This window comes from Arvicanthis niloticus, chromosome 12 (genome assembly GCF_011762505.2).
Source record: "Arvicanthis niloticus isolate mArvNil1 chromosome 12, mArvNil1.pat.X, whole genome shotgun sequence".
Classification (NCBI taxonomy): Eukaryota; Metazoa; Chordata; class Mammalia; order Rodentia; family Muridae; genus Arvicanthis; species Arvicanthis niloticus.
Window position 1 is genome coordinate 12805547 of NC_047669.1, and position 15748 is coordinate 12821294.

General features: G+C 35.2%; 1 protein-coding gene across 4 annotated transcripts in view; it reads left to right on the forward strand.

The window, feature by feature from the left end:
* The first annotated feature begins 726 nt into the window (after positions 1-726).
* The window catches only part of Tp63 (tumor protein p63), a 203258-nt gene continuing 188236 nt past the window's right edge, over positions 727-15748 (forward strand). The window contains exons 1-2 of one of the 4 annotated variants that reach the window (XM_076942751.1): positions 727-975; positions 1176-1278. In XM_076942751.1, coding sequence (XP_076798866.1) covers positions 1217-1278 — 62 coding nt within the window. In that variant the 5' untranslated portion in view covers positions 727-975; positions 1176-1216. The remainder of the gene's footprint in view (positions 976-1175; positions 1279-15748) is intronic. The other 3 variants (XM_076942750.1, XM_076942749.1, XM_076942748.1) reach the window with 3 other exon arrangements.

The following is a 15748-nucleotide window of genomic DNA, read 5'->3' on the forward strand; positions in this document are numbered from 1 at the left end:
CATGTCAGTGACACTTGGGCACGCAGCTCTATTTCCCTCTTGGACTCTATTCTAATTTAGCTTCTGAATCATATTTCATTCAATTTCTAAATCCACAGAACCAGGATTGGTTTACAGCCCACATTCAGAAAGGAAACAAATTCATCATCATGGAGACTTTGCCTGATAATATATTAATTCTTGACTATATAAACAATGTCGGATTTTATAGTAAAGTAGGTCAAAGGAGACTAAAAGCAGCAGCTAAAAGTGAAACATTTGACAATGAGACAGACTGATAGAGTTCGAAATAAACTTTACTTTCCCTCATTGACAGGAAATCTGAAATAATCCTAAATAAATACCCAAATAATAAAAGTATTAGGAAGCATTGTAAAAGAAAGTATTAACTCCTATTTTAATATCACATTAAAATTCTATTGCTTATATCTGGATGGATAAAAAAATCACTACAGGCTATTTTTTTACATTTGGGGCAGAAAATATTTCTAAATACATAGACATGATCTCTCTCTCTCTCTGTCTCTCTCTCTCTCTCTGGTTGAACGAAGAGTGAGTTCTTGGTTAAATATAATCAAGGAATTTCCCTGTCTTTGCTATTTGAGATTGTGACCACAACAGGCGGTTGGCTGAAAGGGGAGGCTGAAGGGGGGGTTGGGAAGAAGCCGGAAGTCTCCTAAGCGTCTCTGCAAAACATTCTAGCCACAGCAGTACTGACAGGAGCTCTCAAATCAAATCAGGATACAAATACAAGGAGATGTTATTAAGTTGGAGCAAGGGGGACATTTATTAGCTCAGTGACAAGTCCTGGCTCTCGTGATTAACCTTTGATGCCATTCATGCAAGCACCCAATCACGAGCAAGATCAGAAGTTCAGAGATGCCTACAAATTGCCAACAAGTGTGGCCACTCTACGTTAAGGGCTCTAAAACTGTGGCAGAGAGGAAGAACAGCTTTACAGAGGATGCCCAGCTGGTAAGAATCGACTGTTTATGATGCTCTGGTCACTTGAAGGCTCTCATTGGCTGAAAGGAAGAAACACCCCGCCTCTTTGCAAATCTGTGTAAAGGGGGGGAAGTGTCTAAACTTTTATGTCTGATGGCATTTGACCCTATTGCTTTCAGCCTCCTGGCTACATACCTAGATATTCTCAGGTGTATATGTATATTTTATAGAATTGCTCTCCATCTGTTGGTATCAAAGAGAGTTGAAGGAAATGAATTTTGAAACTTCACGGTGTGCCACCCTACAGTACTGCCCCGACCCTTACATCCAGCGGTGAGTTTAAATCTGACCTGACGTCTGTCATAACTGAACTGGTGTGCCTGTGTATTCCGAGTGTTTCTGCTGTGTACTAAAGAACCCCTCCTTGTTTAGTGAGCATAATGATACTACTTTGGACTTTGTATGGACTTAAAGTGGTCTCTAGACATCTTTTCTACAGTTATCTTATACTTTATTTCTTGAGTTACTAAGTGACAAAGTTTGAAGATATCCATTTTTAAAATTTTGTCACACTATTGGACTCAATGAGAGAGAGAGAGAGAGAGAGAGAGAGAGAGAGAGAGAGAAGAAAATGAGGGAGAATCTGGGAGATGTTGGAGGTTGGAGGAGGGGTGAGATTAATCATTATCAGAGAATTAATTAATTAAAACATTACTTAAAAATTATTGCACCATTTTAAGATGTTAAAAAATAATAAAATGTATCAATTGCCACACTTAGTTCCCACCCACCCAAGAAAAAGAAATTTCATTGGGCAGGGATGAAATAATCTATTGGGCAATCTTCAAGTCAAAATAAACACTGGGAATTTTGATTTATATCTTAAAACTAGATAGCCATTGTTATGTGAAACAGATTGTGGCTTGTCATTTTAGCTCTAAGGAATATTTTCTTTTTGATTTGTTTCAAAACAAACATCATCTTTTGACAAATATGACTTCTCAAACCTGTGATGAAACTGAATTTTGTTTGTGTTTGTAGAAAAATATTTACCTTGCACTGAGAAGGAATATTATCGGGAGTTCACAATAGTGTGCCTCTGTCTGGGGAAGAGCCTGTTTCAAATTAGTGTTTGCTATTTTTAAACTGGTAAATGAAATCTGAAGAGCGTTTCCCGTGTAAAGTTATGGGAGACATTCACACCATACAAAGCACTGTGATGTTGTTAATTTAACGGCATGAGATTTGAAGTTGGAATTTGGTACTTTGTAAGACTTATGAGAGAGGTCCGGAGTGTTGAAAACGGCAGAGTTAGAAAGGGGTTAAACTGACACTTGCCACCTGTGCCTGCTAGAGGCTCACACTAGAATCTGAGTCCTAGTGCTGGACAGGACTAGGTTACCATAGCATTGCCTTGGATTGTGAAAGGCTATTTATTTTCATCTGTATAATTCACTCTCTTGTCGGACTGACTCTTTCTCTTCCTGTGAGGTTTCTGATGGGAAAAGCAGAAGAGGAAAGATCCATGAAATGGGGGATAAAGAAAGGGAAGACAGACTATAAACTCAAAGGAGAGAGACCCAGCCAGAGACAGATTGTTAATATCTCCCAGGTTGAAATGTGAAATGTGAATAGTCTCTTTATTCCTCCCTTGTTTTCTCTACAAGCAGCAAGCAGTCTTAGGAGAAACAATTGGACCCAGAATCTATCTTCTTGGATGACCTAAACATTAAATTTAGCTGGAGCCGGGGACAGAAATGACAACAAAGCTGCATGCCTAATTATTGAGTTCTCAAAGACCTTCCTGAAATTACAAAAATCGCTCATTCCGTTCACCAGCTTCTGGACTCAGTTTCTAAGAACACAGCTGTGACTCAGCAACAGTCTTTACCATGTTCCCTCCTGGGCCTTCCCTGAAGACTGCTTTGGCTTGATAATATATATATATATATATATATATATATATATATATATATATATATATGCACACATGTAAAAAATTTGCTTTTCATGTAGCCCTGATGACGGGATCACATGGATAGATGAAACGTAAGTTCTCGACACGCTGACAAATCCAAATAAATCAAAGTCTTTTTAAGCGATTTTAAATTTTAGAGTGCCTTTATTTCCGTAGCCTTCCCAACTTAGAAGGCACAAGAATATATACAGAGTCATGAGATGGTGGTTTAACTCGGTCTTGGAAGATGTATAAAAATATTTTCTTTAGGCTAAAATGTCTCCTCATTTATAATGAAAATGTAACCATAAAACACCATAGAAAGAAGGAAATATGAATAATAAGCCTCCTGTTGTAAGGTGCATGCGTATAAAAGCTCTTGAGAATTCGAGTGTGGTGGTTCATGCTTGTAACCCCAGCGCTCAAGAGGCTGAGGCAGGAGGATTGCAAATTCTGGGCCAGCAAGAGAGATCCTGTCTGAAAAGAAAAACAATCCATCATGTTCATTATTGGCATCTGATTAACGCTACAATAATTACATATTTGATATTCAATGAGTCCTTCAGCATTTTAACTTTCACATAGATTACATAAATTACTATTATTTCTTCTTAGTGAATAAATAAGGAAGTGAAATATTACCGGGGAGAGAGGAATTGAGAGAGGGGGAAAACATAATCAAAATGTATTGTATGAATGTTTCTTCAATAAAAAGAAAATTGTATATCAACACAAGAACCCAGCACTGTCCTGTTCACTGCCCAATGGGCGAACACTGTGAGTTGATTTTTCTGAGCAGACAACCCTGGTAGTTCTCAGTTTACAAAATCTATTTTAAGAAAGACCAAATTTAATCATTCCATAATCATAGTCATCTACATACTTATACTTGTCTTTCCTGACCTTGTCTTTGAGAGCAGCTCAAAGAAGACTTTGGTTGTTATTGTTTTATTAAAGAAGGACAGGGCAGGCTGATATTTTTAACTCCATGCTACAGTAATTCATGCATTTCTTTTTTATATATATAGAGAGAGTAGAGTCAATAGCATGCTATTATGGCTAATTGATGAATACTAATGCCAGCCAAAATGGGACAGTTTAAATATGCATTTCAAAGTACTATAATCTACCAAAGATTTCACCTTTTTTTTTTCTTTCTTTCCAGCTGAACATATTGAGATATTATGGATTTGATTGTGTTCTTAATCAATGCTAATTTATTTCAGTTTTTGCAAAAGCTCGATGGGCATTTCCATACATGGAGCTTTGCATTTGGCAATACTGGCAATTTTAGGAAATAAGAAAGGATGGATAAAAGTCACAAAATCTGTCATTTCATTCCCAACCCAATTCTAAAAAAAGATATTAGAGCAAGAATAAATGATACAAAGTCAGTAAATAAATCAGTGAGTTAATTTTCTAATAAACAAAACAATACATTTGTTTGCTATTTGTAGCCAGATTAATACTCAAAACAAATGTAAAAGTTAATATCTAGACTTGAAGTCTCTGTTTGTGGTATAAATTGTGTCCTTTGCATTATTTTCTCTTAGAATTAGCGTCCAGTTTAACACACTTTGTTTAACACCCTTTGAATACAGTCTGTGATGCATCTGACTTTTTTCTAAATATCTTTTCAAAATATAAGCCTGTGAAAAATTAAAATAAATACATAAATAAAAATTACATTTTGAAATAATGTGATAGTTGAAGGAAAATATAAAAGTAGACATCATTACAATGTGATCCATTTATATAATATCTGTATTTGTCAGCCTCTATTCAAAGGCGGTTCATGGTGCTAATACATTTCAAGAGTGTTTCTCATTTAAATTAGTTTTAGTTTGTATGTTTGTTTTTGCTTAAAGGTAAACTTTATTAACTCTGCTTTATAAATATATCCTAAGTGGAAGGGTGATGACAGAGCACGTACCGAGGAAGAAATGTGTTTTGCACAGACGTTGCCATTTGGCCTCTTCTTGTACTGGTACCATGGCACTGATAGTTCCTCTACCCTCTGTGGTTGTATTGACCTCAAACAATGGGAACATCAGGGAGAGATTCAGCATACAGAGAGTGAGCTTAGACTCTACTTTCTCTGGTAGTCTTCTCGTTGAGCTTTCTACTAAAGCAAGCAGGCCTTGTAAGAAGAGCTTCCCATAGCCTCAGGTTTTGAAGCAACTGCTCTTGTCTCTTCCTTTACTGTTTCATGTAATGAGTACTTGTCATCACTGCTAATTCCAGAGAGTCACAACAGAACCATTACTTCTAATTACAGATAGAATTAAAAACACAGATTAAAAAAACTCTTTGTGTGTTCTTAGGAAGACTGCCTAACTAATACATAATATAATTTCTAGTGTTGGATAATGAATATATCTGTATCTTTCAATGGGGAAATCGGATTTGGGTTTCTCTAACAATTAGGTTTATCTTGCTGACAGTCTGTAAGAAATTTGGCATGTTGCAGTTTGCTTATATTGTCCAAATTCAGTTCATATAAAAAGTGAGACCTAGGACAAGAACAAAGAGATACACTTCGAGTGAAGGAATATCAACTTATAATTTATCTATATGGCCTAATATATACATCAGGTTCAGTCATGAAGAAGTACTGCAGGGTTTTACCACAATGCTATTATAATTCTCCCTGTTGCTTCTAGGTTTCTGGTACATTTGAATATTCTGGAGACAGGGAAATTTATCAGCAAAGTATGCATTCCATGTGTGAAAGATCTGATTTATAGATCTACCTTTAAGATCATCTTATTATATGACTGTCATGAATTCTTTAAACTGTCTGTATTATAACTCCTGGAAGTTGAGACTGTGACCTACAATCTGCAGTTCCCAAGGACTTTAAACTAAAAATAAGGCAGTTCGAATCTAAAATGTACCTCCTTCCTACATGACTCACTTCTGCTAGTTTGTGTCTAGTGTGCTGTCCCCTGTGGGGACACATGTGTCCTCACCATGGACACAATTCAACGTAGAGTAACAATCAAAAGCATTATACCTTATATGTCACTTTCCTCCTTATCAAGTATAAATTAAGAACAAGAATCATTACAGGTCTTAACATTGCCTCATCTCTCTGAACATTTACACTTTAGAATTAAGTACTACGGTTCTACGGACTTTAGGGGGGATGAGTTGCCCGTCCCCAACAAAACACTAGCAAACACAAGATAAAAATGTGAAAAGCTCTTGTTCAAATTCAAAGCTGCAGATCAAAATCATATCTACCAATGACAAGCTCACATTATTAGATTCATATTAGATTGTACAGTTGACTGGTATCTCATTGTATCTGATCTACTTGGAAGGTGGCAGGATGATGGCCTCTATGAGAAACTACATCCTAATCTCTAGAATATATGAGTAGACTATACTATATGCCCAAAGGGAATAAGACAGCTACTAATTAGGGATTCCAATTAGTCAGCTTTGAAAGATAGACTAATTTGGATTACCTATGTGATCAGTGTGAAGTAGAACAGACAACATGATATAATATGAAAAAGACAACGTACCATAGCTAACTGATGGTTTTAAAGATGGAAGACAATCATGAGGCAAGATAGACAGGCAGCTTCTGAAGGCTGGAAAAATAAGGAAACAAATTCTTCCCCAGAGAGAACTGAGCCCTGCCAAAACCTTGAATTTCAGCCATTGTTATACAATATTATAAGCTTCTAACCCACCAAACAGTAACATGTAAAATTTGTGTTGCTTTCCATCACTAAGTTTGGGGTAACTTGTTACAACAGCTATAAGAAATGATATTTATCCTCAAACCATAGATAAAGAAAACAATGTCTTGCTTTATTTAGTTTATTTGACTAATGTTGTCTCTTTATGTCAGTGTTTATGCTACGGAGTCATGGAGGCAGAAGATAAATTAGATGCATTCCCAGATTTTAGGGTACCTCAAGTAGAATGACCTTTGTGGAAACAATACAAGAATAAAAACAGAATCATGTAGTTAAGAGCAGTTGAAATGGCCATCAAGGGGCAGAACTGAAAGCAGCTATCTGAGAGAAGAACCAAATTGGAGTAGTGATTTTTATTAACAGTGTTTGTTAATATTTCTCAAACTGTTTTATGTGAAGTCAGACTTGACATTTTGACAGTATCACTAATACTCTGAGGCCCAGATGTAGATTCATGAAACACAGGGATGTATATGTTTACTTCTGATTTTCCCAAGTATGGAGAGAAATGTCCCATTTATGCATGGTAGCTCTGATGGTTAGGTTTGGCTGGAGTCTTGAAATTGTTTAATATGCCAAAATGATTTGACTTGCGTAATTATCAGGTCACACTTGAAGAAACAGCTCTTGCCCTTCCTGTGCTCTGAGGCTCCTCACTCATTTGAGATTTGAGATAGAGAAATTGAAGGAATTATTGCATGCATTAAAGGAATGCAAAATTGACATTTTTATCAAGTACTTCAGATGCCTGTCTTGTTTGTATACCACTACTTAAGGGAAAGAATCCCGAGACCTAATTCCCCCAAAGAAGTATATAGCCTAGGACAAATCTTCCCAGAGCAAGACTTCATGGTCTTATTTAACTTAAAAGGCAAAAATGGAGTGACAATTGCAATCTATGATGCAGGACAAGAAAGCAACGATTCTGATTAGCTGTTTTGAAGCTCAAATTTGTCTCGACAGGGCTTCCAGCTTCTTTAAAGAGTTCACAAGGACTAGTCCTCCAGCAACAGTGATGGATGGATAAAGCACTGTAATTAAGATCAAAGGCCACCAGCTCCTGCCTGGGTAATTACACATTTCCCAGCTTCTGAAAGTCACTTTGTTCCATTCAAAAGAAGATGAGAAACGGACACAAGTGATGTGTGCTTATTGGTTAGTCAAGGTTTTGGAAATGACAGTTATTAATTTTTTTTTTAACCTTAAGCCATAAGAATTTGAGAAATCATTTAGATGGGCAAAAAATAATTAGGACTTAATTCTAATGTTTGTTGGTATTATTTACCTTCTTCATTCTCACTTATCTTTCCTTCTAATTATAAATTTGACTTTCTGAAAATGAGATAGAAGCTAGTAAGGCTGAGAAACAAGAATCTGACGACTCACATTTTCCTGCCACTTTCAAATCTCCATTACCTTTTCTTATTTTTATTTCAAATGAGCAAACGTAATTTGTCAGGTTCAACAGCAAACTCCCATTCTCAAACTCCATTAACTCGTGGCATCTCTTATAATTGAAGGCAAAATTAGTGGCATAAAAATAGTAAATCTGAGAAAGCGTTTTGAGTCAACATACAGGAAAGGGAAACAAGTGTGATAATTTAATCAGCCACATATTTACCCAGTGGAGGTTTTTTTTTTTTTTTTTTTTTTTTTTTTTTCATCAGCTTATTAGATGTTTAATAGCATGGGGTGCAATAAATGATAGAACAATACAAATTTATCATGAAGGAACAGTACGATACAGACATTAGTTTTTAATATTACATAATATATTGCACCTCCAGGTTTTTGATTGCTGTTAACTAACCTGGAGCGCCATCATTGTGGTCAAGTTTTGGATCATCTTTTAACATAGCAAATGTAACATCTTTTATTTTAAAATAAGCATTGGCTTTTCTTTCTTCCTATTTTATCCTAGTCCACAGATACTCATGTTTTCATGATTAAATTAAACAGTGTCATTTACTTCTTAATTACAAGTTAGAGTGTACAAATCAATTTTCAGAGAGAGGCCGTGCTTTCTTCCAGATTTCCTAGAACATTCTTCCCATCTCTTACTAAGAAAACAATAAGAGGCATGGTTCTTTTTATAACTCGTTTTTCTTCAGACAGTGAATGAAAATGTATTATTTGATAAGATTTCTTTTTTCCAACTAAATTGTTAGCAATCACAAGACAGCTAGTAAAAATCAAGACCGAACTAGCATCTTGACTGAAGGATCTAATTGGATGAATCATTGTGGTTGTGTGCGCTTTTCTTTTGTATCCTGGAGAGACTGTTGTGAGTTCTGTTGTGTTTTCTCATTATCTAGGTATATGAATGAATTACTTGGTGTCAGTTGCTGCAGACATGTACACTGACTGACACTAGCTATTCTCACACGGTCAGAGTGAAAACCTCCTGTGTTTCTCTGTTGTCGAGTACTATTGGTTCTACTGTTTGGTAGACTATTTTAGTGAGATGAGATCTCACTTAGGTCTTATATATATATATTCACATATATTTTACCTTAAACTCTTCAAAAGAGTAGACTAAAACCTTATTATTTGCCCTCATGTCTCCTCTATGACTTTTGCCTAAGCTAGAGTTTTTTTTTTTAAACTTGGTGATACAAACGTACTTTAATAGCTTTAAATGTCAGAATAATTTTTAATCAGTTCAAGCTTTAATTTGCAAGTATAAAACTGCACCCATTTCTTAATCTAAAGGAAAGAAATTATAAGAACATATCAAACTCAAAAATGTATAAATGAAACTAAGAAAATAATATGCTCTTTGGATTTTATAGAAAGGTCTTTTTGGATTTGTTTTTTATCTGGGTTGTTAAGTACATTTTCAAGGAAATTTGTAAATAATGAACATTTAAAAAAACTGATAAACCCTGTGAAATTGGAAGAAACAGAACAAAGCAAACAAGATACCATGAATACCTCAATTTCATTACAAAGAACAAAGGTATTTAATAATGTTTAGTAAGTATCTATAAGTGCTAGATTCATAAAATATGAAGACTTCAAGAGTTCAGAATCTTAGCACTTATTGATTAGAAACATTGTGAGTACTTTCTAATTGGTTGATAACTTTACATCTTTAATTTAAGACCCTGTATCAGAATCCTTCCTATCAATGTACTTTATACTTTTATTGTTATTATTTTATAACATTACAACTGGTTATAATTTTATTATATATTTAGATTTTACTCATTATGTAACCTACCCAGGGTAGACCAATTGGACAGACATATATAGTTCTCTGATCTCTACTACCTTTTATTTTGTATGGACAGTGTCCCTGCCTAATGCTTCCTCTAGACTTTACTCACCCAAGGCCTGATGGAGTCCCAGGATTGTTTGTCTACTTAAAGTTGGAGGAGTTTTTCCAGTTTGCTGGTAACAGCTAGATGTGTGAGGTACAGGTATGGTGTAGAAATGAGATCTCTTGGAGCTAGAGAAGCAGGAGAGCTGTTTTTTTAAAAAGTATTTCAGGATGGTCATCAAAAGGAGGAAATTGTAGTACCAAAGAGTTGGGGGAATCTGCTGTGAACAGGGAAAGAGGCTGAGAAGGAATGACTTGTCTACATAAACTTTAGACAGATACCCTAAAATCTAATAACTGTCCTAAATTTTGAGAGAAGAGGAACCTTTAAAACTGTTTTGCATGGTGCTAGAGATTGAAACCAGGGCCTAAAATCTAATAACTGTTTTAACTTTTGAGAGGAGATGAACTTTTAAAATTGTTTTACACGGTGCTAGGGATTGAAACCAGGGCCTTGTGCATGCTGGGTAAGCACTCTAACACTAAGCTACAGGACATGACCCTCAGCCCTAGAGAATATGAATTTTAAGGAATAACTTTTACTTAATAGAGTACCACCGAGGCAAAATTGAGGGAAATTATTTCTGCCCAGAGAATAAATGTTTTCATCTGAATAACAGAGACCTCCCACACAAGGCTTCAATTTTCAAAGCCAGGAATTACTCCGTTTGGAAACACGGGGCTGATTATTTCAGAGTTTCTCCCTTTTAATGCAATAATTTTGATCCCTGTCAATCCCCAAATCCTACCTGCTAACTTCAGCTTTTGAAATTTGCTGAGTTTTACATACTGTAAACCCTATCAGATTAATTTCACTCCCTCCATTTTCTCCTTATCAATACACTGGTTTTCCTCAGGATAATAATTTAACCAAGCCTAACAATCAGAACAGGTTTGTTCCAGAAAATTTTTATGTTTTCTGGATCCACACAAATCACATTCACTTACTAAAGCTCATGGCAAAATAAAAACCTTTACAAAGCATTTTTCTGTGTTGGGGGCCTTTTCCCTTTTCACAGAGACTTCTTCCAAATGTTTGGAACTACATTTTCCTTCTGATAACTTCCCCACAATACCTTTAACAGTTCTGTTGCTTCTTCAGTTCCAAAAGATCTTATCCCTACTCCAAGCCTATTACCATAAAATCCAGCTGTTACCAGCAAACTGGAAAAACACCTCCATCTTTAATGAAACAGACAAGGCTGGGACTCCTCTCCAGGTGATGGATGAGTAAAGTCTAGAGGTAAAGTTAGGCAAACATTCAATCAAGAAAATAATGACAGTGTGCCTTGCAGTAAGAGAACCTGTTGCCCTGAGACTTGAGATCCTTATAGCTTATACTGGAGAGTAAAATACAGCCCAGGTAATATGAGCCTTTTAGAGATAAAACTGTATTCCTTTCTAACAGTTCTGCATACGCACTGAACACAGGTGTTATTATGAAAGTGAAATCTTAATTTCCTTTTTATTTGAATTTCATTCATGGACAGTGAGGTTGAACATTTCATCATGGACTTGTAGTCCATTTGTATTTCATCGTTCACAATGTGTTTGTAGCATTAGTCTGTGTTGGGTGCATTATCTAATTTCTTGTTATTTGGTTGTTTTAGTTCTTTGTGCAAGATATTAACCTTCTGATATATATATATATATATATATATAGAGAGAGAGAGAGAGAGAGAGATACCCGAGATTTCCCCACATCCTGTAGACTAACTCTTCACTAGATTAACTACTTTCTGTGAGAAGCTTTTTATTTTATAAAATCTCATTTACCAGTTTCTGCCATCCTGTTCTAAGCAGTGAGAACTCTATTTAAAAAGTGCCTGCAATGCCTATATAATCAAGTACTTTCCCTTTTTTTTTTCCAGCAACAGCTTTTGAGTGTTAGATTTTTATATTGAAGTTTTTGATCAAATTGGAGTTGGGTCTTATCCAGGGTGGAGAGCCGTAGTTTTATGCTTGTACCTATAAATATCTACTTTTTACAGTATATTTATTATGCTATCTTCTCTCTGATGTATATTTTCAACATCTGGAATCTAGATTGTCAACTTGTCAAAATCTAGAGTCACTTAGGAGACAAACTTCTGGTAATGTCTATGAAGGATTTTCCAGATTAGGTAAACTGAGGTGGGAAGACTAAATGTGGGTGACAAAATACTAGGGGCTGATTTCCTGGACTGGAGAAAAAGAAGAAAAAGAGCTGAGTACCAGAGTTCATCTTCCTCTTTCTCATTTTTCTTTGATTTGGATACAATGTGATGAGCCATGTCATATGCTACCATTCCTTCCTGCCACACCCAACTGGACCAGGAGTTCAAAGAAGTCTCTCTTTGTTTAAGTTGCTTTGGTAGATATTTTGCCACAGCATCACCAAGGTCACAGCATCTTTTAAAATACAGCAGCTAGAGATGAAAGGATTCTTACTAAGATTCTTTTTTTTTTTTCTGTCCTATTGATCTGTTGTCTGCTTTGTGCCAGCTCCATGCTGTTTTGTTTATATGGCTCAGTAATATAATTTGTAATCAGGTATGATGGTTCTACCTCAAGCCTCCTCTTTGCTCAGATTTGCACTGGGTATCTGGAGTCTTCTGAGCTTCCATACGAATTTTAAGTTTGCCTTTTCCATTTTGTTAAAAATGTAAATTTTGCAGAGAATGCATTGAATTATAGATTTTCCAGGACAGCCATTTATACAATATTAATTACTTCAGTCATTGAGCTTGAAGTGTCCTTCTACCTTCTACAGTTTTGTTCAACATCTTCAGTGTATTAAAGTTTTCATTATAAATATCTTAGGGTCTTATTGCTGTGAAGAGACATCATACCAAGGCAACTCTTATAAAGGAAAATATTCCACTGGGGATGACTTACAGTTTTAGGGGTTTAATCCATTATCAGGAAGCATGGCAGCAAGCAGGCAGACATGGTGCTGGAGGAGCCAAGAGGTCTTCATCGTGATCTGAAGGCATCCAGAGAGAGACAGACTTAGTTTCACACTGGGAATAGCTTGAGCATTTAAGACCTCAAAGTCTCACCTCTGCAGTGACAAATTTTCTCTAACAAGGCTACACATCCTCCAATAAGGCCACACCTCCTAATAGTGCCACTTCTTATGGGCCAAGCATTAAAACACATGAGTCTATGAGACCCATACCTACTCAGACCACTGCAATAGAGTTCTTTAATGTTCTTGGGTAGGTTTATTCCCAAGGTAATTTTCTTTGGGTGAAAATTAAGAATGAGATTTTATTTCTGATTTCTTTCTCCACACAGTTGTTATTGGTGTGTAGACTTGCATTTGACTTTAGTATTAAATTACTATGCCACAGATGTTTATCAGATATGCAAGTTTTCTATTTTGAGGAGCATCTCTCATTTATAAAATCCTATCAATTTCAAATAAGGATACTTTGTCTCCTTTCTTTTCCAATTTTTATCCCTCTTATTTCTCCTCAGGGTGTCTTGCTTTAGCTAGGACTTCAAGGACCATACTGATTAGAAGTAAAGGAAGTAGACAACCTGACTTATTCCAGATTTTAATGAAAATATTCTGAGCTTTCCACCACTTATTATAACTTTGACTAAATTTGTGTTGTATAAAGTCTTTAGGTTGGTACTCTTTCCATGAAAGTACATCAATTTTGTCAATAACCTTTCCTAAAGTGGTCTTTTAATCCACTTGAGTGACAGATTACATTTATTGACTTACATAATTTGAACTATACTGACATCTTTGGAATGAAAAATGAACCTTGGTTGAATTATATTTTTGATGTGTTCTTGAGTTCAGTTTAAAAGTCTTTTATTAAGATATTTTGCATTTATATTCATAAAACAAATCAATTTTTCACCTGTGGTGTGACTATCTGCTTTTGATACTGAGGCTTCACAAAAGGATGTCAGTAGTGTTCCATTGCCTTTATTTTATGGAATAGTTGCTTCCTCTTTACATGTTTGGGAGAACTCAGTAATAATTGCATCTGGGCCTGGGCCTTTTTAGTTGCCAGACAATTGTTATCACTGCTTCAAGCACTTTGCTTGTTTTTAGATCTGTTTAAGTTCTTTATCTCAGTTTGGTTTAATTTTGATATGCATCTAGAAATTCAGCCATTTCTTTTGGATTTCCAGTTTAGTGGAATCAAAGATTTTAAAGTATGTCCTAATGGTTTTCTGAATTCCACGGGTATGCATTATAAATGTTTCCCCTTCTGCCACTAATTTGGTTGAAACTTCCCTTTCTGGGAGTTTGGCTAAGGGCTTGTAAGTCTTTTCAAAACAACAACAACAACAACAACAACAACAACAACAACAACAACAACAACAACAACAAAACAGTTCTTTGTTTTATTGATGCTTTGTGTTGTTTTGTTGCTGTTGTTTGTTTGTTTGTTTGTTTCTATTTCATCAATTTTTGTCCTTATCTTAATTATTTCTTTCTGTCTACTAACTGAGGTTTTGGTTTGTTTTTGTTTTCCCAATGCCTTCGGGTATGTAGCTATTATTTGAGATAGTTCAGATTTTTTTTAGTAAAGGAGATTATGGCTGTAAACACAGCTCTATTTTCACCCTCACAGCTCTATTTTTTGTTATATTTCATGTTTTGGTTTGTTGCATTTTCATTTTCATTGAACTCTAGGAATCTGTATTTATTGACTCCTTTATTTCTTTGACCATTTCATCACTGAGTGGCAACTTGTTGAGTCCCCACAATGTCCTATATATTATATACTTTCTCTTATTGTTGATTTATAATTTTATTCAACTGTGATCACCTAGAACACAAAAAATTATTTCAGGTTTTCTGTATTTAAGCTTTATTCTGTACACGGTTATGTGATCTGTTTTATAAAATGTCAACTGTGTTGCTGAGAAGAATGTGTTTCTTGAGTGTTCGGATGAAATATTCTGTAGGTGTCTGATAGGTTCATTTGATCTATATTATAACTTAACTCAAACATGTCCCTATTTTTATAGTGTTTATAATTTGATTTGTTGTTGTTGTTAGCAGTGGTTAAGAATCAGGGCACTGTGGCCAGTCAATATTGTTATGGTGAATTAGTCTGTGTCTTTATGTGTAGCCATGGTTATTTTAGCAAGCAGATACACTCATGTTCAGTGCTTATATGTTTAAAATATTTTCTTGCTGTATTGTTTCATTAATAAGGATCTCCACTAACTTTGACACAAAGTGAAGTTCATCAGATTCTAGGAGAACATCTGCTGGACTCCTTGTTCCATGTGCTTGGGATACCGATTATATTCTTTTACTCTCAGCTTGTATCTGTCTTTGATGTTGTGGTGTGTTTTTTAGAGAAAACACATGGATGTACTCTGTTTTTTAATCTGATTTGCTGGTCTATGTATATTGGTTGATATGTTAAGATAATTAATATTCAGGGTTATTAATGAAAAATATGTATTAGTTTCTATTATTTTCCTGATTGTATAGTGTTTCATATTTTCTTATTCTTTTTTCTTAACTGCTCTTCTAATATGACTTATTAGTTCATGTATTCTTAGTGAGATTATCAATTACTGAAGGTTTCCTTCTTTAAGGATTGTCTTTTGAGTTGTCTTAGTAATGACAAATTTCTCCAACCTCTTTTTAGCATGGAAATGTATGTTGCTTCTTTAATTATGATAGGCAATTTTTTTTATATAGTGGTATAAATTGGTAACGACTATCATTCAGAGTATGAAATATAACTTCCCAAGTCCTGATGACTTTTAAAGTTTCTGTTAAGATATCAACTGGTATTCTGATGGGCTTGCCTTTGTGTGTGACTTGATGTTATTCCTGTAACT